This window comes from Phyllobates terribilis, unplaced genomic scaffold (assembly GCF_046119375.1).
Source record: "Phyllobates terribilis strain yellow unplaced genomic scaffold, ASM4611937v1 Scaffold_9__5_contigs__length_417890890, whole genome shotgun sequence".
NCBI classification, from domain to species: Eukaryota; Metazoa; Chordata; class Amphibia; order Anura; family Dendrobatidae; genus Phyllobates; species Phyllobates terribilis.
Genome location: NW_027362769.1, coordinates 203,658,285 through 203,684,111, shown reverse-complemented (window position 1 = coordinate 203,684,111; position 25,827 = coordinate 203,658,285). Strand labels below are relative to the sequence as shown.

General features: G+C 48.8%; 2 protein-coding genes and 1 non-coding gene across 4 annotated transcripts in view; all 3 read left to right on the top strand.

Annotated features, from left to right (window-relative positions):
- The window catches only part of EEF2K (eukaryotic elongation factor 2 kinase), a 65,284-nt gene extending 61,846 nt beyond the window's left edge, over positions 1-3,438 (top strand). For both annotated transcript variants that reach the window (XM_073647594.1, XM_073647593.1), the window contains one exon: positions 1,477-3,438. In XM_073647594.1, the coding sequence (XP_073503695.1) occupies positions 1,477-1,586 (110 nt within the window). In that variant the 3' untranslated portion in view covers positions 1,587-3,438. The remainder of the gene's footprint in view (positions 1-1,476) is intronic.
- Positions 3,439-18,766: 15,328 nt separating this feature from the next.
- Positions 18,767-18,848, top strand: TRNAL-AAG (transfer RNA leucine (anticodon AAG)). The gene has a single exon. It is a non-coding gene; the product is annotated as a tRNA-Leu (tRNA).
- Positions 18,849-18,900: 52 nt separating this feature from the next.
- Positions 18,901-25,827, top strand: part of POLR3E (RNA polymerase III subunit E) — a 33,319-nt gene continuing 26,392 nt past the window's right edge. The window contains exon 1 of the mRNA XM_073647592.1: positions 18,901-19,050. The gene's annotated coding sequence lies outside the window, so the exon portion shown is untranslated. The remainder of the gene's footprint in view (positions 19,051-25,827) is intronic.

Below are 25,827 nucleotides of genomic sequence, written 5' to 3'. Positions count from 1 at the left end.
ACAGGAGCGCTCGGCTGAAAGAACGCTGCTGTGTTCTGGAAAGCTGGCTAAGATGGCTTTCGGCTGACAGCCATCTAATGGCCATGTAATATCTATGGCCAGCTTTAGTTGGCTTGCTCCATACAGCTTGTGTGCCAGCTGTGTTATACAACTGGCACTCAAAAGCTTAACCCTTTAATAACTGCATCTAATAGGTTAGGAATGAGCTAAAGGGTCGCTTCTTATTCCTATTGCTATAAAAGTATGAGAATCCTGTTGCCAAGTCATTACCTACACCTCGTTGCACAAAAATCAGGTAAAACCGGTAGAAATCCAACGTGATGTCTTTATTTTCCCTCACTTGAATGACTTGAATAATTAGGTAAATATTCCACGTTGGATTTTTGGCAGATGTGGGAAATTAAATATGCAAATTGTCACTTCAGAGAGGAAGAGGACATAGGACTCTAGCGCTACCTATTAGAAGCAGCGATCCTAAAAGTCAATATGGACTCTCTAACAAGCCTTGTCATATGACTTAGAATAAAAGCCAAACCAGAATCTTAGTTTGTAGACACTGTGTTTCAGGATGTTGCCCCTCATCATCGCAAAGTATGAGATGTGACTTGGCTAGGTAAAAGGCTCTGGACTGGGGTCTAAGGCATAATGTTCCTTCTTGTGGAGAGGAGAGTGACAAGCCAGGCCTGGCATGTCAGACTGAGAAGATTGCATGCTCCTCTGGGAAATTAAATATGCAAATTGTCTCTTCAGAGAGGAAGAAGACTAGAATTCTAGCGCCACCTATTGGAAGCTGCGATCTTAAAAGTCAATATCGACTTTTTAACAAGCTTTTCACCTAGCCAAATCAGATCTCGTACTTTGTGCTGACGAGAGGCAACACCCCGAAACACTGTCTGCAAATTGAAGTCATATTGCAAGGCTCGTTAAAGTGTTGAGTTTTAGGATCGCTGCTTCCAGTAGGTGACGCTAGAGTCCTCTCTGAAGAGGCAATTTGCATATTTAATTTCCCAGAAGAGACTTAAGTCTTTTCAGTCTGACATGGCAGAGGTGGGAAAATTCATCTTGATTCACTAACAAAAATCTCCTTTGTAACAAGTCTTAAGTCCCCCATATATATTAGTCAGCGGAACCCACCGATATCAGCAGGCTTGGCCGACAGTCTGTGTCTGGGGGTCCCCAACTCTCTCCCAACAGAGGATGTTGTGGGAACTAAGGATCCAACATGTCTGACTTAAGACTGCTGATCCTTTTATTCTTGGTGAGAAGTATCTGGTTGTAACTCTCACAGTGAACACAGAGGAGTCCTGAGAGAGCTGCTGGCCAACCCATGGGCCAAACCATTAATCAGCTAACGGCTATTATGTATGTTGGACATTAGTCATGGCTACCCCATTGTTCCTACCCTTTGATCTTTTGGTTAACACCTCTTCTATTCAAGCTGCTACTTGTAGTAACCTTTTTCTTGATTTCTTGTAGGTGACCTCTACACAGAGGCTGCAGAATCGGCAATGGAGGCCATGAAAGGAAGACTTGCAAATCAGTACTATCAGAAGGCAGAGGAAGCCTGGGCCCTCATGGAGGAATGAACCTCACCTGTAAAGCAATGAACATGGCAGCTGAAAATGCTCCTCTAACAAGGATTATATTTTATATTTGTTACAGAATTATTTTGTGGTCTCTGGACCCTACTAATACTTGTTTACACTGAAGAAAATGTAAAAAAAACCAAACCTTTTGCTTAGATGTTGTATGATGAGTAAGAATGTCCACAGATCTAGCAGTAATCCTGCGTACACGTCATGTAACGGTGGGCGAGTTACCCAGGTTCTTTGCTGCATATAAGCAGACCTCATGACTGCTCACCGGGCCCTATGCACCCCGAGGTTCTGATCCATCTCTCAGGTACGGAGTACCAGCTGCCATATTGCTTTTGGATCCAAGGTATTCATGTCCGGAAATGATCACTTACGACAGTCATTTTGACCTATTCTACCTTGAGAAGTCTCCACTGAGATCATGGAGACTCGCATTGAGAACATGTGGGTTTTTTTATTTTGGCAACCTGACTGTGAGAAAATGTACCTTTTTTAGATCTCATCTGTGTTCATCAGATTGCGGCCTCCTTTATTACTCTTTAACCCTGACCTTACCGGGGTTGTCTACTTTTGACCACCTTTTTGTTAGAAGAGTGCCTCGAAGATGAGCTGATCTCAAGGTGTCCTGTTGTTGGCGATCAGTTGTGATGTACAAGGGACTTGTCTGCAAATGTTAAATTTCCCTGCAGCGCCATCACAGGGAAAATTAAGCATTACATGGTCCATGTTAAAATCCGTGAGCTGTCCATGTATTCTCCATAGATTCAGGTCCCAAATAATGGATTCCTTTCTATTAAGAATTTTTTTTTTCATGGGAAAATGGGATAAAATTACTACAGCCTCTTAGTGGTAGTTTATTTTCAAAAAATCCCATTTAAGTCTTTGGATTTTTTTATACTAATGTATAATATGGCAACACCTATGGCTGAAATACCCATGGCATGGGCCTAAAAATGTCTTTGAGTGTGCCTTCATTTCTGATGGGTAGTGCTCTGAAGACATCACTTTAAAAACTTATTTAAATCCTCTATTGCAAGAATAAGGTGGGATATAATTTTTTTATATTTACTATATTTTTCAGTCTTTTAACATACTGATCATAACTTTATAAGCTACATTTACACATTTTTGTAGTTATTCCATTGAGTGCAGAAAAGGCCTTTATTTAGCAGTTTTGCCTTTTTTCTAGGCATTTAAGTTTTTGGATGAGAGTTTTAAATTGCATTATTGCAGCGAATTATACAAAGATTCTGTTCCATTTTGCGTTGTAAATTTCTAGTTGGTTGCTTACTTTTTTTTTTAATGGGGTGAGATTAGCATAGTTCTTGCTTTATCAAAGCTGGTCATGGACAGGATAGTAATTCAGTTTTTGCAGTCAATATCAAGTAATCAAGTAGCAGTGATCGGTGTGTATTATCTGAAAATTTACTGTTTAAGGCATGTTAGATTGGAATGGGATTAACTATGATAAAAAAAATTCTACTTATGGTTATATAAAATTTTGTATGTACACTTTTTAAGCTAAATTCTCCAAAAATAATTTCTTTTATGTTCCCAAAGTTTTGGTGAGGATATAGAACGTTCTCAGTATTTTAGATATTTGGTATCTGATGATATGTATGAAAAAAAAAAAAAAATACACACACAGTTTAGGCCGGTTTCACATGTTGGATTTTACCGCCCGTGTACAGGCCGCGATGTCCGGGCCGTATATATACTTTCGGTCAGCAGACCATTTTAGGTTTTATCAGGGGTGGATTATGAGTAGCAAGGGCCCCCCCCTACACACACACACACACACACACACACACACACACACACACACACACACACACACACACACCTGATGTATCATGTGACATGTCACATGATCCCGTTTGATAGGAAGCACGTAGCCATCTATACACAGCAGGGGGCCGCACGTAGCCATCTATACACAGCATGGGGCCGCACGGTGCCATCTATACACAGCGGGAGGCCGCACGGTGCCATCTATACACAGCGGGAGGCCGCACGGTGCCATCTATACACAGCGGGAGGCCACACGTAGCCATCTATACGCAGCAGGGGGGCGCACGTAGCCATCTATACACAGCGGGAGGCCGCACGGTGCCATCTATACACAGCGGGAGGCCGCACGTAGCCATCTATACGCAGCAGGGGGGCGCACGTAGCCATCTATACACGGCTGGGAGGCGCCCCCCAGATACAGGGGGAGGAGACCGCACGGCGCCCCCCAGATACAGGGGGAGGAGACCGCACGGCACCCCCCAGATACAGTGGGAGAAGGCCGCACGCAGACACACACACACGCATAAACACATTTGAAACACAAAAATACATATAAACAGACATCACACAATGAGATCTGCACACACAGACATACTGTGACACACTCACACACACGTCACTCACCATCCCCCGGCTTGGCTCCAGTCCTCCAGCTCCTCTCCAGTGGTAAGTAGCAGTGCAGGGCGTACACTGTGTGACGTCACACTAACAGGGCCGTGTCTCCTAGCTGTGACGCGGCTGGGCCAGCACAAGCACAGAGGGAAGTTAACAGGTGCAGTGCTGGCCCGGCTGAAGAAGCAGGGGCCCTGCACAGCTGCTGGAGGAGCGGTCCGGGGGCCCCCTCGCCTCTGCCTGCTGGTGTGTGCCGCATTGGCACCGCACATATTATAGTGAGGGCAATCCGGCCATGGGCCCCCTGGGCAGTAGCCCAGATTGCCCTCATTATAATCTGCCTATGGGTTTCATGCACCTGACTGTTTGGCAGCTACAATCTCCGATGGTATTGAATTTACCAAGAAAATTTTTGGGGATTTGAGAGAATGGTTTTCCTTTCATCATCTTCATCCCACAAATACGAATTTGAAACCCTAGAAAACAACTCTGGAGAGTTTTCTTATACTTTCTTGGTTTCAGGCGGCTGCAACACGGTCTGTACAGAACATACAAGAACATCTCGTACTGGAACTTTTTGTGACTGGTCTTTGATTTCTTACATTTTTTTTGAAAAGGGGTGTGCATGCTATGGGGTTAATTCCTTACTAAACACTTTGCTTAGAAATCCATGTGTTTATATTGAGCCTTTCTACTTGCTAATGACAAGCTCATACTTTTGGCAAATGCAGCTTTAAAAGAAGAGGGGGGAAAAAAGTTTTAAAAGACTGTACTTATTAAAAACTTTAAAAATGTGATGTAAATGTTTACAAAAAAAAATTATGCAATGTATTGTGTGCAATGCTATAGGGGTTGTGCTAGTGCCTCCTAGCTAAAATATACACTCAGTACAATATTTGATTTAGGCCGAAACGAAAAATTAAGTCAACACTGTTGTCTGAAATGATTGAAGAGAAATTTGGTTGAGCGAATGTGCAAATACCTTTTTATGTGCAACATGCATGTAGTATGGGGGTTTAATTCATTGTTTCAATGTTTTATTTTATCAAATAAACAGTTATTCTGTTTCATATTTGGGATGTGTGATCAATTGTTATGAGTCTATTGTTCCTTCAACACAGAGGGGGGTGGGAGGGTTCATATTTTTTTGGTGTAAAGAGTCTGTACTATGATAACCCTCTAGAGGCCTGGCTCGTAATCTCCATCTGTACTATAACCCTCTAAAGGCCTGGTTTGTAATCTTCGTCTGTACTATGATAACCCTCTAAAGGCCTGGCTCGTAATCTCCGTTATAGTTTGCCCCAAAAGTTTTCTATGGGGCTGCAGTCTGGTCTCTGTGCAGCCAGTCATGTTATTCCCCACCAAACTCGCCCAACCATGCCTTTACGGACTTTGCTTTGTTCAATGGACGCAGTCCTGCTGGAACAGAAAAGAGACTTCTTCAAACTGTTCCCTCGAAGTGGGTAGTTACAATTGTCCAAAATGTAACATAGGAACTTGGGCCATCCCGTTAAAATAACCTCATAGCATTATTGCTGTGTCACGGGTGTATAAGGTTTGACAGTCCATGTGGATCCGGCTGTAGAAGGTCTCTGTGCTTTGCTTTGCAGACACCTTCTTGATCCTTTGTTCTCTGGAGTGTAGTGGTATCCTTCTTTCGCTAGGACCCAGCAGTGATCTCCACCTTCTGCTGCTAATTGACACACCCTTGCTTGATATAGTGTCTCCAGAGAGTCGCCGGTGATAGAACTATTTTCCCTCCTCAGGCCTGGAGTACTAGCAGTCAGCTAGTTTCTTCTTTTGAGTTTCTTGGTGGATTATTGTCATCTTCTCTCTGGTGTCTTCTCAAGCTAAGTGTATCCCTTTGTCTATTTTCCTTGTTAGTCTTTAGTTGCAGTGGGGGCTGACTAGTGCTCACTCCTTCCCCTCCCTACCTAGGGCCTAGCTCTAAGGACAGTTGGGGATTAAGTATCCTGCTCGGCAATTAGGTGCGGAATCTATTTAGGAACGGTAGGGGAGTCGGGTTGTTGTAAGATTTGCCTATGGGTCTCCACTCTCCCTTGTTGTAGGGCTCCCCCCCCCCCCCCCCCCTTTTCCCATCGCTGTACACTTGGTCCTCGCCTCACCTAGCGTGACATCCTGCTCCACAAAACTTTACAGCTGGTATAATGCAGTCAGGTAAGTAATGTTCTCCTGGCATTCGCCAAGCCCAGACTTGCCCATCAAACGACCAGATAGAGGAGCGTGATTCATCACTCCACAGAAAGTTTCCACTGCTCCAGATTCCAGTGAGGGTGGCTTCAGACGATTCCATCCAACGCTTGGCGATGTAAGATTTGTATGCTGCTGCCCGGCCATACAGTATAATGGGCCCCACATAGCCCTCCATACAGTATAATGGCCCCCGCATAGTCCTGCATACAGTATAATGGGGCCCCACATAGTCCCCCATACAGCATAATGGGCCCCACATAATCCTCCATACAGAATAATGGCCCCCCCATAGTCCGCCACACAGTATAATGGGCCCCACATAGTCCTCCATACAGTATAATGGGCCCCACATAGTCCTCCATACAGTATAATGGGCCCCACATAGTCCTCCATACAGTATAATGGGCCCCACATAGTCCCCCATACAACATAATGGGCCCCACATAATCCTCCATACAGTGTAATGGGCCCCACATAGTCCTCCATACAGTATAAAGTCCCCACATAGTGCTCCATACAGTAAAATAGGCCCCATATAGTGCTATATACAGTATAATGGCCCTCTGATTCTCCATATATAGTAATAATGGCCCCTAATCCCACCATATATAGTAATGCCCTCTGATCATTCCCCCCCCCCATATATAGTAATAATGCCCCCTGTTCACCTCTGTAACGGGTCTGAGAGGCGGAACCTCTGAGCAACTATACAAGGGGGCGGTCCTTGTAAGGAAGCGGGTGGCTCCCGGAGAAGACGGGCAGGTAGTCACGGCAAGTGACAGGGACAGTCTCTGGGTAGAAGGGCAGGTAGTCACGGCAAGTGACAGGGACAGTCTCTGGGTAGAAGGGCAGGTAGTCACGGCAAGTGACAGGGACAGTCTCTGGGTAGAAGGACAGCAGGCAGGTGGCTGGTGAGCGCTCCCAGGTGAGCGGGCGAGAGTCTTTGGACAGGCAGGTGGTCACGGCAAGTGACGGCAGAGCCTCCAGGTAGGCTAGCAGGCAGGTAGCAGGTGAGCGCTCCCAGGTGAGAGGGCTAGAGTCTCTGGACGGGCAGGTGGTCACGGCAAGTGACAGCAGAGCCTCCAGGTAGGCTAGCAGACAGGTAGCAGGTGAGTGCTCCCAGGTGAGCGGGCAGGCTGGTCCATAGACAGACTGACAGGTGTCGGAAGGCAGACCGTCGGACCGCAGGCTTGCAAGCAGGTAAACGGATATCAGGCAGGTATCAAGCAGGAATCTGGCAGGTGACTGGCAGGTAACTGGTAACGGGACCTGAGGGCTGAAGCAGAGTGAAGGCTTTGCAACAACATTGCTCGGGCACCTCCATTTTGGAGGAGGTGCCTTATATATGGTGAGATCCTCCGGCCATTGGCCGGGGACTCCTTAGGACGGCGCGCGCGGCCCCTTTAAGAGAGGGGGAGCGCGCGCGCGCCCTAAGCACAGTGGCCGGGAAGCAGCGCGCGCTGCCAGCAGAGCGGGAGGAGGACGCCGGGCATGGAGTGGAGAGGTGAGGGGAACAGCGTCCCTGCCTAGCAGGAGGCAGGGACGCCGACGCTACAGTACCCCCCCCTTTAGGCCCCCCCTTTTTTAGGCCAGACAGAAATTTATCAAGGATGAGAGGGGCATGGATGTTCTCCCGGGGCTCCCACGTTCTCTCCTCAGGACCAAACCCCTTCCAATCTACCAGAAAAAAAGGTTTTTCCTCTTACCCTTTTGGTGGCCAGAATGTTCTCTACCTCAAACTCGTTTTCAGCGGAAACCGGAGCAGGAGGCGTACCTGTAGACTTGGAAAAAGAGTTAAGTACCACGGGTTTGAGGAGAGATACATGGAAGGAGTTAGGGATCCGCAAGTTGGCCGGGAGTTTCAATTTATAGGCCATTGGGTTGATTTGTTTGATAACTTCTAGTGGACCGATGAACCGAGGCCCTAACTTGTAGGAAGGAATCTTGAGCCGGACATACTTGGACGAGAGCCAGACTTTATCTCCAGGACGGAATTGTGGAGGATCCAGGCGTTTTTTGTCAGCGTGTTTTTTCATCCGCTCGGACGACTGAAGGAGTGCGGATCGGGTACTCTCCCAAATGGAGGAAAATTTACTAACGAGAGATTCTGCAGCCGGATTGTCCACCGAGGTGGAGACGGTAAATGGGATCCGAAGATGCTGACCGAAGACTACAAAAAACGGGGATCTGGAGGAAGATTCGCTCTCGTGATTATTGTAAGAGAATTCGGCCCATGGCAGGAGATCCACCTAGTCTGAATGGTGGGCATTAACGAAGTGCCGGAGGTAACTGGTCAGGATCTGATTGATCCGCTCCACTTGACCATTGGACTGTGGGTGGTATGCGGAGGAGAAGTCCAGGGTGACGTCTAGCAGCTTACATGTGGCTCTCCAGAAGCGAGAGTTGAACTGAACCCCACGATCCGACACGATGTGGAGGGGCAGGCCATGGAGACGGAAGATGTGGCGGATAAAGTCTTTAGCCAGCTCGGGTGGAGACGGGAGGCCTGGCAGGGGAATGAAATGAGCCATTTTGGAAAAGCGGTCAGCGACCACCCAAATGACCGTACAACCGGCAGAGACACGGAGATCTGTTATGAAGTCCATAGCTATATGCTGCCAGGGGGCAGCAGGTACTGGAAGAGGAAGGAGGCGACCGGCTGGCAGGTGTCTCGGAACCTTGTTGCGGGCGCAGGACACACAGGCAGAAACAAAGTCTATTACGTCCTTGTGCAGGGTAGGCCACCAGTAGTGCCGGGTGATAAGCTGGAGGGTCTTTTTCTGACCGGCATGGCCAGCAAGCTTAGACGAGTGACCCCAGTGTAGGATCTTCTCCCGATCAGGTACCGTTACAAACGTCTTACCGGGAGGGAGACTATTTAGACTCACGGGGGCCACCTGCATTACTCTGGCGGGATCGATGATGTGTTTAGGTTCCTCCTCAAGATCAGACACCAGGAAGGATCGGGACAAGGCGTCAGCTTTGATGTTTTTGTCAGACGGGCGAAAATGAAGAACAAAATCAAAGCGAGCAAAAAACAAGGACCACCGGGCTTGGCGCGGGTTAAGTCTCTGGGCACTCTGGAGGTAAGCCAAGTTCTTGTGGTCCGTGTAAATTATTACCGGGTGAAGAGCCCCTTCGAGCAGGTAACGCCACTCCTCCAATGCCAGCTTAATGGCCAATAATTCTCGGTCTCCTATAGAATAGTTGCGCTCGGAAGAGGAGAAGAGTTTGGAGAAGAAGCCGCAAGTTACCATTCTCCCGGAAGACGATTTTTGGGTAAGTACCGCTCCGGCTCCAGAGGAGGAGGCGTCAACTTCCAGGAAGAATTGCTTGTTGCCGTCCAGGCGATGCAGCACCGGGGCGGAAGAGAAAGCCTGTTTTAAGGAAAGAAAGGCTTCCTCAGCTTCGGGCGGCCATTCTCTGGGATTAGTGCCCTTACGGGTGAGCGCAGAGATTGGGGCAGTCCGGGAAGAGAAGTGCGGTATGAAGAGGCGGTAGTAGTTGGCGAAGCCCAGGAACCGCTGAATAGCCTTCAACCCCTCTGGTCGAGGCCACTTCTCGATGGCAGACAGTTTCTCAGGATCCATTCATAGGCCGGTCTGAGAAATTATGTAGCCCAAAAACGGAAGCGAGGTCTGCTCAAAGAGGCACTTCTCATATTTAGCATAGAGGTGGTTCAGCCTGAGCCTGAGCAGAACCTGACGAACATCCCTCCGGTGTATGGGGAGATCCGGAGAGAAGACCAAGATGTCGTCCAGGTACACCACTACGCAGGAGTAGAGAAGGTCCCGGAAGATGTCATTGACCAACTCTTGAAAGACGGCGGGAGCGTTACAGAGACCGAAGGGCATTACCAGGTATTCATAGTGGCCGTCCCGGGTGTTGAATGCCGTCTTCCATTCATCCCCCTGACGGATACGGACCAGGTTATACGCCCCACGGAGGTCCAGCTTGGTGAAGATTCTAGCTCCCCTCAGACGGTCAAATAATTCCGGAATGAGCGGAAGGGGGTATTTATTCTTCACCGTGATCTGGTTAAGGCCTCTATAGTCTATACAGGGACGGAGTGAGCCATCCTTCTTTTTGACGACGAAGAAGCCTGCTCCCACCGGGGAAGTAGATTTCCGGATGAATCCCCCCGGGCCAGATTCTCCTCAATATATTCTGACATGGATCGGGTCTCAGCAGCGGACAAAGGGTAAATGTGCCCACGGGGAGGAGTAGCGCCGGGCATCAGGTCGATTGGGCAGTCGTATGGTCTATGAGGGGGTAATGTCTCTGCCTCCTTTTTATTAAAGACGTCCGCATACGACCAATAAGGAGCCGGAAGACCAGGTAGATTGGCTGGAGTAGGAGAAGGACGGACAGGATGGACAGGAACTAAACAAGTCTTATGGCAGTCCTGTCCCCAGCGAAGGACTTCTCCGGTCTGCCAATCAAGCACGGGTGCATGTTTCTGAAGCCAAGGTAGGCCTAGCAATAGGGCGTGAGAGAGTCCAGGCAGAACATGAAAGAAGATGCTCTCTGAGTGCAGCATTCCCACCTGCAGGGTTATGGATTCGGTGATGAGTTGGATGGGATGTGGTAAGAGGCCCCCATCCACGGCAGCGACAGATAAGGGTACAGCTAGAGGTTTGGTGGGAATGCGGTATTTCTCTACCAGAGACTGAGAAATGAGATTTCCGGCAGCTCCAGAGTCAAGTTGGGCTAGTTCAAAATAACGGTTCTCCCCGCAGATGATAGAGACCGACAGCAACAGAGATGGAGAGGGTTTATTCTTGTCTAGGACGACCTCTCTGAGCGATCCTAGACACAGGCGTTTCCCGACCTCTCCGGGCAGGAACAGATCCGGTGCTCCTTACTGCCACAGTAGAAGCAGCTTCCCTCGGCACGGTGTAACTCTTGACGGGTTTTGACCATCTTGGTCTGGTCGACCTGCATAGGGTCGGGTGAGTGCGCCTGGGGAGTAGCGGGAGAAGGGACAGGTTTCTGAAAGGTAGGGGCTAGACGTGGAAACCTCCTCTCACGGGTGACCTCTTTGGCGCGTTCCTGGAACCGGATGTCAATCCGGGTGGCAAGAGTTATTAAATCGTCGAGAGTGGTAGGTATGTCCCGACCGGCGAGTTCATCTTTAATACGGCCGGACAGACCCTCCCAAAAGACAGACACCAGGGCGTCGTTATCCCAGGCCAGCTCCGAAGCAAGGGTACGGAACCGTATGGCATATTGGCCCAAGGTGAGATTTCCTTGATGGAGGCATAGCAGAGATGATGCGGATGAGGTCTTCCGTCCGGTTCCGTCGAAAACTTTCCGGAAAGCCGTGAGAAAGGCTGGCAGGTTGGACACCAGGGGGTCTCCTCTCTCCCATAGAGGATTTAGCCAAGCCAGTGCCTCCCCCGTGAGATGGGACATGATGAAGGCTACTTTGGAGATAAACTGGTGGGACAGGAGTTCAAAGTGCAGGGTGCACTGGTTTATGAAGCCCCGAGCTTGAGCGGGGTCGCCTCCGAAGCGAGGAGGTGCAGAAAGCCGGGGTCCGGGGCAGGATGCCATGGTATTGGTGGGCAGCGGCGCTGCCGGGCTGCGAGTCATGACACTAGCGGTGGTTGCTGGTGGAGCAGTCAGAGTGTCCAGGCGAGAGTTGACATTCCGCAGATGACTCAGGATGGACTCCTGTTGGGACCTCTGACGGGACAGTTCATGACATAGGTCCGAGAGCGAGGGAGCTTGGGTGCCACCGGGTTCCATGGCCCGAACAAACTGTAACGGGTCTGGGAGGCGGAACCTCTGAGCAACTATACAAGGGGGCGGTCCTTGTAAGGAAGCGGGTGGCTCCCGGGGAAGACGGGCAGGTAGTCACAGCAAGTGACAGGGACAGTCTCTGGGTAGAAGGGCAGGTAGTCACGGCAAGTGACAGGGACAGTCTCTGGGTAGAAGGGCAGGTAGTCACGGCAAGTGACAGGGACAGTCTCTGAGTAGAAGGACGGGTACTCACGGCAAGTGACAGGGACAGTCTCTGGGTAGAAGGACAGCAGGCAGGTGGCTGGTGAGCGCTCCCAGGTGAGCGGGCGAGAGTCTTTGGACAGGCAGGTGGTCACGGCAAGTGACGGCAGAGCCTCCAGGTAGGCTAGCAGGCAGGTAGCAGGTGAGTGCTCCCAGGTGAGCGGGCTAGAGTCTCTGGACGGGCAGGTGGTCACGGCAAGTGACGGCAGAGCCTCCAGGTAGGCTAGCAGACAGGTAGCAGGTGAGTGCTCCCAGGTGAGCAGGCAAGAGTCTCTGGACAGGCAGGTGGTCACGGCAAGTGACAGCAGAGCCTCCAGGTAGGCTAGCAGACAGGTAGCAGGTGAGCGCTCCCAGGTGAGCAGGCAAGAGTCTCTGGACAGGCAGGTGGTCACGGCAAGTGACGGCAGAGCCTCCAGGTAGGCTAGCAGACAGGTAGCAGGTGAGCGCTCCCAGGTGAGCGGGCAAAAGTCTCTGGACGGACAGGTGGTCACGGCAAGTGACAGCGGAGCCTCCAGGTAGGCTAGCAGGCAGGTAGCAGATGAGCGCTCCCAGGTGAGCGGGCAGGCTGGTCCATAGACAGACTGACAGGTGTCGGAAGGCAGACCGTCGGACCGCAGGCTTGCAAGCAGGTAAACGGATATCAGGCAGGTATCAAGCAGGAATCTGGCAGGTGACTGGCAGGTAATTGGTAACGGGACCTGAGGACTGAAGCAGAGTGAAGGCTTTGCAACAACATTGCTCGGGCACCTCCATTTTGGAGGAGGTGCCTTATATATGGTGAGATCCTCCGGCCATTGGCCGGGGACTCCTTAGGACGGCGCGCGGCCCCTTTAAGAGAGGGGGAGCGCGCGCGCCCTAAGCACAGTGGCCGGGAAGCAGCGCGCGCTGCCAGCAGAGCGGGAGGAGGACGCCGGGCACGGAGTGGAGAGGTGAGGGGAACAGCGTCCCTGCCTAGCAGGAGGCAGGGACGCCGACGCTACAACCTCCATAATGTCCCGTGATACTCCCCCTCTATATACAGTAATAATGACCCCTGATCCCCCCCCCCCCACATGCAGTCATGGCAGAAAGTGTTGGCACCCTTGAAATTGTTTCAGTAAATGAAGTACCTCATCCTGGTATATGGCTTGGTATATGTCCCCCGTTCTGCCGCTGTTTTTTACTGTATAGAAGAAAATAAACCTTCCTACTCGCCAGGGGCGTACATAGAAGTCATGGGGTGCCATAGAAGAAGTATAATGCACCCCCATTGTCATCCATATATTATAATGCATCCCATAGTCCTCCATATAATATACTGCACTGTCCATACCCTTCATATAATATAATGCACATCCCATAATCCACCATAAAGTATAATGCACCCCATAGTCATCCATAAAGTATAACACACCACTATAAAGTATAATGCAACCCATAGTCATACATAAGGTATAATACACCCCCATAGTCATACATAAAGTGTAATGCACCCCCCATAGTCATCTATAAAGTATAACGCACCCCCATAGTCATCCATAAAGTATAATGCACCCCCATAGTCATCCATAAAGTATAATGCACCCCCATAGTCATCCATAAAGTATAATGCACCCCCCATAGTCATCCACAAAGTATATTGCACTCCCCATAGGCATACATAATGTATAATGCACCCCATAGTCCACCATGAAGTATAATGCGCCCTCCTATGAAGTAAAATACACCCCCATAGTCATCTATGAAGCATAATGCACCCCCATACTCATCCATAAAGTATAATGCACCACCTATAGTCATCCATAAAGTATAATTCACCACCCATAGTCATCCATAAAGTACACTGCTCAAAAAAATAAAGGGAACACTTAAACAGAACATAACTCCAAGTAAATCAAACTTCTGTGAAATCAAACTGTCCACTTAGGAAGCAAAATTGATTGACAATCAATTTCACATGCTGTTGTGCAAATGGAATAGACAATAGATGGAAATTATTGGCAATTATCAAGACACACTCAATAAAGGAGTGGTTCTGCAGGTGGGGACCACAGACCACATCTCAGTACCAGTGCTTTCTGGCTGATTTTTTGGTCACTTTTGAATGTTGGTTGTGCTTTCACACTCGTGGTAGCATAAGATGGACTCTACAACCCTCAGAAGTTGCTCAGGTAGTGCAGCTCATCCAGGATGGCACATCAATGCGAGCTGTGGCAAGAAGGTTTGCTGTGTCTGTCAGCGTAGTGTCCAGAGGCTGGAGGCACTACCAGGATACGTGGAGAGGGCCGTAGGAGGGCAACAACCCAGCGGCAGGACCGCTACCTCCGCCTTTGTGCAAGGTGGAACAGGAGGAGCGCTGCCAGAGCCCTGCAAAATGACCTCCAGCAGGCCACAAATGTGCATGTGTCTGCACAAAAGGTTAGAAACCGACTCCATGAGGGTAGTATGAGGGCCCGACGTCCACAGATGAGGGTTGTGCTCACAGCCCAACACCGTGCAGGACGCTTGGCATTTGCCACAGAACACTAGGATTGGCAAAGTCGCCACTGGCGCCCTGTGCTCTTCACAGATAAAAGCAGGTTCACACTGAGCACATGTGACAAACGTGACAGAGTCTGGAGATGCCGTGGAGAGCGATCTGCTGCCTGCAACATCCTTCAACATGACCGGTTTGGCGGTGGGACAGTAATGGTGTGGGGTGGCATTTCTTTGGAGGGCCGCACAGCCCTCCATGTGCTTGCCAGAGGTAGCCTGACTGTCATTAGGTACCGAGATGAGACCATATGCTGGTGCGGTTGGCCCTGGGTTCCTCCTAATGCAGGACAATGCCAGACCTCCTGTGGCTATAGTGTGTCAGCAGTTCCTGCAAGATGAAGGCATTGAAGCTATGGACTGGCCCGCCCGTTCCCCAGACCTGAATCCGATTGAGCACATCTGGGACATCATGTCTCGCTCCATCCACCAACGTCACGTTGCACCACAGACTGTCCAGGAGTTGGCGGATGCTTTAGTCTAGGTCTGGGAGGAGATCCCACAGGAGACCATCCACAACCTCATCAGGAGCATGACCAAGCGTTGTAGGGAGGTCATACAGGCACGTGGAGGCCACACGCAATACTGAGCCTCATTTTGACTTGTTTTAAGGACATTACATCAAAGTTGGATCAGCCTGCAGTGTGTTTTTCCACTTTAATTTTGGGGGTGACTCCAGGCCTCCATTGGTTAATAAATTTGATTTCCATTGATGATTTTTGTGTGATTTTGTTGTCAGCACATTCAACTTTGTACAGAACAAAGTATTCAATGAGAATATATCATTCATTCAGATCTAGGATGTGTTATTTGAGTGTTCCCTTTATTTTTTTGAGCAGTGTATATTGCACTCCCCATAGGCATACATAACGTATAATTCACCCCATAGTCCACCATAAAGTATAATGCACAGCCCATAGTCATCCATAAAGTATAATGCACCACATAGTCATTCATGAAGTATATTGCACCCCCCATAGTCATCCATAAAGTATATTGCACTCTCCATAGGCATCCATAAAGTATAATGCACCCCCATAGTCATCCATAAAGTATAATGCACCCCTATAGTCATCCATAAAGTATAATGCACCCCATAATCATCCATAAAGTATAATGCACCCTTATAGTCATCCATAAAGTATAATGCACAGCCCATAGCAATCCATAAAGTATATTGCCCTCCCCATAGGCATACATAATGTATAATGAACCCCATAGCAATCCATGAAGTATAATGCACCCCCACAGTCATCCATAAAGTATAATGCATCCCATAGTCATCAATAAATTATAATGCACCCCATAGTCATCAATAAATTATAATGCACCCCCCATAGTCATCCATAAAGTATAATCCACCCCCATAGTCATCCATAAAGTATAATGCACCCCCATAGTCATCCATAAAGTATAATGCACCCCTATAGTCATCCATAAAGTATAATGCACCCCATAATCATCCATAAAGTATAATGCACAGCCCATGGTATTCCATAAAGTATAATGCACAGCCCATAGTCATCCATAAAGTATAATGCACCCCATAGTCATCCATAAAGTATAATGCACAGCCCATAGTCATCCATAAAGTGTAATGTACAGCCCATAGTCATCCATAAAGTAAAATGCACCCCATAGCCATCCATGAAGTATAATGCACCCCATAGTAATCCATTAAGTATAATGCACCCCCATAGTCATCCATAATGTATAATGCACCCCCTAGTCATCCATAAAGTATAATGCACCCCATAATCATCCATAAAGTATAATGCACAGCCCATGGTATTCCATAAAGTATAATGCACAGCCCATAGTCATCCATAAAGTATAATGCACAGCCCATAGTCGTCCATAAAGTATAATGCACCCCCATAATCATCCATAAAGTATAATGCACTCCAATAGTTACCCATGTAGTAGTATGGCCACTGATTTATAAAATAATAAATACTCATCATTCCCCGCCGTGTGTGTCCTCTTGTGAAGCCAACAGCTGACTTCAGCGTGTGACGGGAGTGCATGACGTCACTGCCATGCACCCCATCATGTGCACGCCGACGTCAGCTGCTGGCCTTTGATTGACAAGCAGCATGTATTGTCGTGCACGTACTCAATGGGTCTGTGCGCCACAATACACTTCAACTGGATGTACGTCCGAGGACCCACATCCAGTTTAAAATTTCTACTGGAGTCGGCGGGCCGCTGAACTGGTGGGACAGGTCGCAGCGGCCGCCGCTGCGCGACTTGCGGTCGTTACGCCCCTGATACTTGTTCAAACTCACCAAGTAGACTCAGTCTTTGCATTGTGTGTCTGTGTGTGACACACTAAGCAGAGGAGAAGAGGACTGTCAGAGAACTGGGGAACTAAAATTGTTGAAAAGGTTTCAAGTCCATCTCCAGAGACCTTGATGTTCATTTGTCTATGATGAGCAACATAATCAAGAAGTTCACAACCCATGGCACTGTAGCTAATCTCCCTAGACGTGGACGGCAGAGAAAAATTTATGAAAGGTTGCAACGCAGGATAGTCGGGATGGTGGATAAGCAGATCCAATCAAGTTCCAAAGAAATTCAAGCTGTCCTGCGAACTCAGGGTGCGTCAGTGTCTGCACAAACTATCCATCGACATTTAAATGAAATGAAACACTATGGCAGGAGACCGAGGAGGACCCCACTGCTGACACAGAGACATGAAAAAGCCAGACTGCGGTTTACCAAAATGTACGTGAGTAAGCCAAAGTCCTCCTCATCTTGTTGACAGATGAGACGAAGATAGTGCTTTTTGGTGAATCACATCATTCTACTTTTTACTGAAAACAGAATGAAGCCCACAAAGAAGAGAACACAGTAACTACAGTCAAACATGGTGGAGTTTAAAGATATTTTGGGGTTGTTTTGCTGCCTCTGGCTCTGGGTGCCTTGTGCAAGGCATCATAAAATCTGAAGACTACCTCTTCTTTCTCTTGCCTCTATCCTGGATCTTGCTATCTGTTCCTCGATCTCCTCTCATTTCAGGGACACCCAATTCATGCGGCTCTGTTCAAGGATCAGACCATAGGTCTGCTCCTGCTGCACCCTAACTGTCTTCCTGACAGGAAACTGTCTCTGTCCATTCACTTTAGCCCTTCCCACTCTGGGCTATTCCCAACTATTGACCCTAACCGTCCCTATTAACTCCCTGCTGCAGGGCAAAACACAACCTATGACTAATAACACACATTACTAAACAGGTCGCACATAAAATACATTGCAACAATACACGTGTCTTTAAGGGGGAACGTGGGCAAAACGTCCATCTTCTTACAGTGTGACGGATCTACAGGAGGGAGAGAGGTGCGATAGGAAGAGCTTTTCCACAGGATCCGTCTGTATTGGTGTTAGGCCGGGTTCAGATGGCTGTATTTATTGGTGACTACTGGTCTCCTGACCCTATGAGGACGTAGGTAGGAAACCCATGCTCATTCTTGGCATTCTTGGCATTGTGGTCCTTATACAAGCCATAAAATACTGTTGTCTGAACGCAGCCATATGTTGGCGCTCGTCCGGAGATCTGAGGCAAGTGCTCAGCCCAAGATCTGAGGTGCTATCCGTGCCACTACTTTATTTTTTTATCCCCTTCTGAAATGTTGCACCTTTAAGATTTTTTTTGCCCAGGGCGACCGCCCCGGTGACATTCCTCCCACACTAGGTCATTGTTGTTGCCCATAGCAACCCATTACAGTGCAGTTTTCATTTCATATTCAGTTTATGAAAAATGAAAGCTCCTCTGTGACTGGTTGCTATGGGAATTATGACAGTTTTTATAAACCTGTGTGTTTGCCATGTGCTAGGCTGGTAAATGATGGAATACAATTTTTTGCGTGTATAGAAAAGTGCAGCCATGTACTGACACCTGACGCTTTTCTCGTTATATCCAACAATAAAACTAAGTAATCCATTTTATCACTATTAATAAAATCTTAAAAATGTCCTTGATACATGAGATATTGGAACAACTACCTATATAATAACACTGCCAAGGCTCTGCAGCAGGTAGCGTGGCCGAGCGGTCTAAGGCGCTGGATTAAGGCTCCAGTCTCTTCGGGGGCGTGGGTTCGAATCCCACCGCTGCCAGATAGTTTTTGTATTTATTTCTCTACACTGAGAGATTACTCTTTTTCAACGGTGTAACAGCGCCACCTACCGATGATGCCGCTAGACAGATGCTTAGTGCATTGTGGGTAAGAGGAGCCGCTCCCCACGTGTCTGCGTTCCTGCAGTATGGCCGCCGCCTGAGCTCCGGCCGGGAGTCTACGTCTGGAGTCGCGTGTGGCAGGTAGGCCGGAGGGGGGCACAGGCTTCTCCCGGGATGTGTTTTATTAGGCCACGTCGTACTGCTGCACACCGGGAGCTGGGGTGTGTGCTGCCTGCAGCCATGTCTGAGACCATCAGCCACAGCTGCCGGGAGCGTCTCACTAATAACAAGCACCGTGTGATTACATCACCCTGCTGTCACTGCTGCCGGCTCTGTCCACACTGCTCACTGCCACTGCCGCCTGCTACCCACTGCCCCTGCTGCCTGCTACCCGCTGCCCCCTGCTACCCACTGCCCCTGCTGCCTGCTGCCGCCTGCTACCCACTGCCCCTGCTTACTGCCGCCTGCTACCCACTGCCCCTGCTACCCACTGCCCCTGCAGCCTGCTACCTGCTGCCGCCTGCTACCCACTGCCCCTACTTACTGCCGCCTGCTACCCACTGCCCCTGCTTACTGCTGCCGGCTCTGTCCACACTGCTCACTGCCACTGCTGCCCACCGCCTCTACTTACTGCTGCCTGCTACCCACTGCCCCTGCTACCCACTGCCCCTGCTACCCACTGCCCCTGCTGCTGCCGCCTTCTACCTGCTACCCACTACCTCTACTTACTGCCGCCTGCTACCCACTGCCCCTGCTTACTGCCGCCTGCTACCCACTGCCCCTGCTTACTGCTGCCTGCTACCCACTGCCCCTGCTGCCTGCTACCCGCTGCCGCCTGCTACCCACTGCCCCTGCTTACTGCCGCCTGCTACCCACCGCCTGCTACCCACTGCCCCTGCTTACTGCCGCCTGCTACCCACTGCCCCTGCTGCTGCCGCCTTCTACCTGCTACCCACTGCCTCTACTTACTGCTGCCTGCTACCCACTGCCCCTGCTTACTGCTGCCTGCTACCCACTGCCCCTGCTGCCTGCTACCCGCTGCCGCCTGCTATCCACTGCCCCTGCTTACTGCCGCCTGCTACCCACTGCCCCTGCTTACTGCCGCCTGCTACCCACTGCCCCTGCTTACTGCCGCCTGCTACCCACTGCCCCTGCTTACTGCCGCCTGCTACCCACTGCCCCTGCTTACTGCCGCCTGCTACCCACTGCCCCTGCTACCCACTGCCCCTGCTTACTGCTGCCTGCTACCCACTGCCCCTGCTATCTACTGCCCCTGCTTACTGCTACCTGCTACCCACTGACCCTGCTACCCACTGACCCTGCTGCCCCTGCTTACTGGACTGCTGCCCACTTCCTCTGCTCACCGCTTGCCTACTGCTGCCCCTGCTTACTTTTACCGCTGTGACTGCTTACTACTCTGCCCCTGCTGCCTGCCACGCCGAGCAGTGACCACACAGACCGCTGCAGTGTAAATCTGCCCCTTTTACTGGGCTACATCTCTACCTAATCTATAGAATATATATAGATTTATGCTCCTCAACATTGAAATTACAGCAACAAGATGGAAATGTTGCTGAATTCTGTAAATCACAGGACGGACACACATTACTGATCTGCAAATTATGGAAAAATGGACTAAAATGTTCAACACCTCCTGCTTTATGCAGTATTGAGTGAGTGCAGAATCCCCGCACGTACAGCCGGCGCTGCTATCAGTGAGGTTATTATTGACTCCACCGCTCTAAATGTACTTGGAAACGTAAATCGTCAAGATCCGCAGCTGGCAGCTTCCTTAGCAGATGTGCTCGATGGGAGACCAGTCCGGAGACACTGCAGCCACGGTAGCACGGTTAAGCCACGCATGCTGCTCACAGTAGCACCAGCAACATGCGGCCTAGTGGTGTCATGGTGAAAAAATGGCCCCTGGGACACTTTCACCTCTTCATGGCGTTGACCACGTGGTGTCCAGAGCAGTCTTCAACTATAATTGCATTCAGGACAAAAGTGGAATCATCACTGAAGAGGACACTCCTCCACTGCCGTCTTGCTTCGCACCATCATGGCCTCTGAGAGCGGTGGTGTGAGCTCGCTATTTTTGGACGCCTGGCTCGTAGCTGACTGGTTTCTGTAGCCACTGTTTGATGCCTGAGGTTTGGTATGTGACATTCAAAATGGATCCGTGGTACCATGGCCTGTATCGTCTCCAGACTTGTCTTCCATCGAGTACATCTGGGACATCACTGATCAGCAACTGCAAAGGAAGCTGCCAGCAGTGGATCTTGATTTGTGGGCCCAAGTGCATTTGACGCAGAAGAACACCATTTTTCCTGTATTTCTCAGCGTTCAGAACACAATCCTGACCAAATCCCCAACTCCATTTCCTGAAATTTAGCTCCAAACTTGCACGGACCCTCCACCAAGCTTCGCTGCTGCCTGCAGACCCTCATTATTGTACCTTCCAACACGTCGTGCACAAACTGCCTTTTGTTAGTCAAATATTTCCAATTTTAATTCCTCAGCCCCGAAGCTGCCATTTTTCTTCACCCCTATGTTTTTGTGTTGTCACTTGACCTTGTTCCCATGTCGAAGGTCTGGCTTTTTGGCTGCAATTCTTCCATGAAGACCAAGGGGACAAAAGTAATAACGGCCCGTTCCTTGGAGTTTTTTTCCCCTTGCTTACACATAGTTTCATCATTTTATTAGGAAGCTAAATGCTGTGCTGTTTATCAGTTAGTATGATCGACAACCTAACTGGAAACTCTGAAGACCCCATTATAGTTAATAAGGGTCTATTGACTTCTGCTGGTATTCAAAAAATTTTTTCTTTTTTTTTTCTTTTTTTCAGTACTGGGCATATAATGTAGTTATGGTGCTTTTCCATAACATGTGAAAACGCATAGAAAAAATATTCTTGTGTGAATAAGTAAAGTGTCTAAAGTGCGTGTGCAAAGGCGATTGTGAAGAGAGGGGGAGCAGTGGAGCTGTGACATCACCTGCTGTGATTGGTGGATCCTGTGTTATTAACTGTGTATAGAGGCGTTACCTGTCATTGTGATCCTGCCTGGGATGATAATGAGACTGCTGAAAACTGTTCCTGAAAGGATAGGAAATATGCGTCTAAAAAAAAGTCCCAGTGTAAAATTGCAAGATTACCATTTTTTATTTTTTCATAAAGATCGTGAAATTAAAAAATAATTTAAAAAATGTAAATTTTTATATGTATGAATGTGTGTGTATGTGTATATATATATATATATATATCTATCATGTAAGACAACCTAAGTCTCTAATTTTCCGAGGACATATTCCATTCAGTACATTGTTGTGTTTGTGCTTTGAATAAAAGGGGGTCTGCAAATGATCATCAAAACTGCGGATTGACCCATATGTCTGATCATCATTGTATATGTGTGACCACCGCTCCGTTCACTGCTGGGGGAGATGGAGTCAGGCAGGCACACCTCTGCTCCAATTGAAGTGAATGCAGGGTGCCCGTATGCAGTGCCGCTCCCAGAGAAGCCAATGGCCACACATGTTCTACGGCTCCATTCACACAGGGCCAGTGGGCATCCAGTGAGATGTCACTCATCAGATGACCTTTTTAAAGGGTTTATCAGAACTACTGACCTCTGTGACTTCCCAATAACAAGCAGAAGGTTTGGGGTTGTAGCACTCGCCTCCTGCATGGCTTACACAGGTACATTGGTGTTGCCTGTTCCTAATCACGTGAATGACACTGACCTTTAGTACCTGTTGTAGTCAAATATTTTCACAGCGCTGCGTAGAAACAAGATGGGGCGCGGCTGCGTCATTGTGAGGATTGTCAGCGGTCACAAAGGTTGAAGCCCTATGAATTAAACATAGATGTACAGAGCCCCCAGACATCTTAGATCTGTCAGCCAAATTGTTCTGCCGATCTTTCTATCTACCATATATAGGAGCGCTCGTTCTGCCAAGGCCCCATACACATCACTCATGTCGGCCGATATTGACAGGTTCAGCTGCCGGCCTAATGTGTGTGTGTGTGTGTGTGTGTGTGTGTGTGGAGTGCCGGCCGGGGGAGATGTGGATCAGGTGTGTGCGATTTCGGACTGCGATCACATTGTTCTTCCTGAGATAAGCTACCGGCCGACATCTCAGTCTGCAGTTTTCTCATAGAGAACACAGGAGCTCGGCCGAATGAGCGCTTATCTGTACTCGAGAGACTGATGTCTGTCTAATTGGATGAAGCATCGTTCGGCCAGCAGCCATATAATGTGTATGGCCGGCCTGTGAGCGAGCCACCAACAGACATCTCTGGGAGAACTTAAGGTTCTGCAGTTCAAAATTGGACATGCCTGATCCGTGACTCCCTCAGTAATCATCAGTCAGGGGCCCTCATACACATTACTGTTGGCTGAATCCATCGATAGCCCATGTGTATCGTGGGGGGCCATTAATCTAAGGCATACATGTCAAACTCTGGCGCATGGGCCAAATCTGGCCCGCAGGGTGATTATATTTGGCCTGCGATACCAGAACCACCATCCCTATGTGGGGTCATTATATTGTATGGAGGTGTATGTGGGGCTCATTATTCTGTATGGTGGACTATGTGGGGCCCATTATTCTGTATGGTGGACTATGTGGGGCCCATTATTCTGTATGGTGGACTATGTGGGGCCCATTATTCTGTATGGTGGACTATGTGGGGCCCATTATTCTGTATGGTGGAGTATGTGGGGCCCATTATTCTGTATGGTGGAGTATGTGGGGCCCATTATTCTGTATGGTGGAGTATGTGGGGCCCATTATTCTGTATGGTGGAGTATGTGGGGCCCATTATTCTGTATGGTGGAGTATGTGGGGCCCATTATTCTGTATGGAGGACTATGTGGGGCCCATTATTCTGTATGGAGGACTATGTGGGGCCCATTATTCTGTATGGAGGTGTATGTGAGGCCCATTATACTGTATGGAGGACTATGTGGGGTCATTATATTGTATGGAGGTGTATGTGGGGCTCATTCTGTATGGAGTACTATGTGGGGTCATTATAATGTATGGAGGTGTATGTGGGGCCCATTATACTGTATGGAAGACTATGTGGGGCTCATTCTGTATGGAGGACTATGTGGGGCTCATTTTTCTGTATGGAGGACTATGTGGGGCTCATTATTCTGTATGGAGGACTGTGAGGCTCATTATTCTGTATGGAGGACTGTGGGGCTCATTATTCTGTATGGAGGACTGTGGGGCTCATTATTCTGTATGGAGGACTGTGGGGCTCATTATTCTGTATGGAGGACTGTGTGGGGCCCGTTATACTGTATGGAGGACTGTGCTTGCCCCGTTATACTGTATGGAGGACTGTGCTTGCCCCGTTATACTGTATGGAGGACTGTGCTTGCCCCGTTATATTCTGTATGGAGGACTGTGCTTGCCCCGTTATATTCTGTATGGAGGACTGTGCGGGGACCGTTATATTCTGTATGGAGGACCGTGCGGGGCCCGTTATATTCTGTATGGTGGACCGTGCGGGGCCCCTTATATTCTGTATGGAGGACCGTGCGGGGCCCCTTATATTCTGCATGGAGGACCGTGCGGGGCCCCTTATATTCTGCATGGAGGACCGTGCGGGGCCCCTTATATTCTGCATGGAGGACCGTGCGGGGTCCCTTATATTCTGTATGGAGGACCGTGCGGGGCCCCTTATATTCTGCATGGAGGACCGTGCGGGGCCCCTTATATTCTGCATGGAGGACCGTGCGGGGCCCCTTATATTCTGTATGGAGGACCGTGCGGGGCCCCTTATATTCTGTATGGAGGACCGTGCGGGGCCCCTTATATTCTGTATGGAGGACCGTGCGGGGCCCCTTATATTCTGTATACTGCTTGGCCCTTGACTTTGTCCAAGTTCATTTTAGCTCTCTCTGTGTTTGACATCTCTGATCTAAGGCCTCATTCAGACTTTTGTATACTTTATTTTTTTACATTTTTGCCTATGAGGAAAATAAACTTTTACCATCAGTATATTATCAATTTTTCTTCTATGAAAAAAAAGATGAGTTCATAACAGACCCACGTGCACCACAAACCCCACATGGAGAGCACAGGGACCCAGCATAGCCATTGTGTCTGTGCAAGGTAAATAACCTTAGTAGCCGACCAAGACAAAGCCCAGTGCTGGAGATCCCGGACTTCCTGGAGAATCTCCGTGAGTCAGGTGTTGTACTGTTACCAGGGCTCAATGTCTGCTCTTGTTTAAAGTGGGTTCTCCAGAATTTAATGTCATCTGTAGGTTAGCGGACAAGTTGCTGACCGCCGGGACCCCCAGTGATCCTGCATATTTGACCTCCGCTCAGTTCATTGTCTAAGGAACAATCAGAGCCCAGCGTTTCTGTCTTGGGGTCTGTGGATTCCCCGGTTTTCCCCAACAGTTAAGTGCTGGGGGATCCTTTTCAATTCTTCAATGAACTAATAGTGTTTCAGATTAGATCCACAAAGGTTAGATGTGCCACAGAAATCTGCAGTCGAAACCTGAAGGTCGGCATCGGATTTTTACAGCAGGTTTGGATGTGTGAACATAGCCTAACTGCGGCAATATGCTGAGAGTGTATATATAAGACCTTGATTTGTCAATTCTTTTAATTTAATTTACTTGCTTATATAGTGCCATCATTCCACAGCGCTGTACAGACATCATCACTGTCCCCATCAGGGCTCACAATCTACATTCCCTTTCAGTATCAGGTCCTATAGATGCGTCTATGGGAAAAACTTCAGAAAACCGTCCATACTCCCAGCATGCTGCTTTTTTGGGGGGGGGCAAAAACCCACAAACACAAAAAAGAATCCTGTAAAATGTAGTGTATTTAGGCTTTCAATATTTTCTTTTTGACTTTAATGTGACATATCGCAATTAAAAACCTCAGTAAC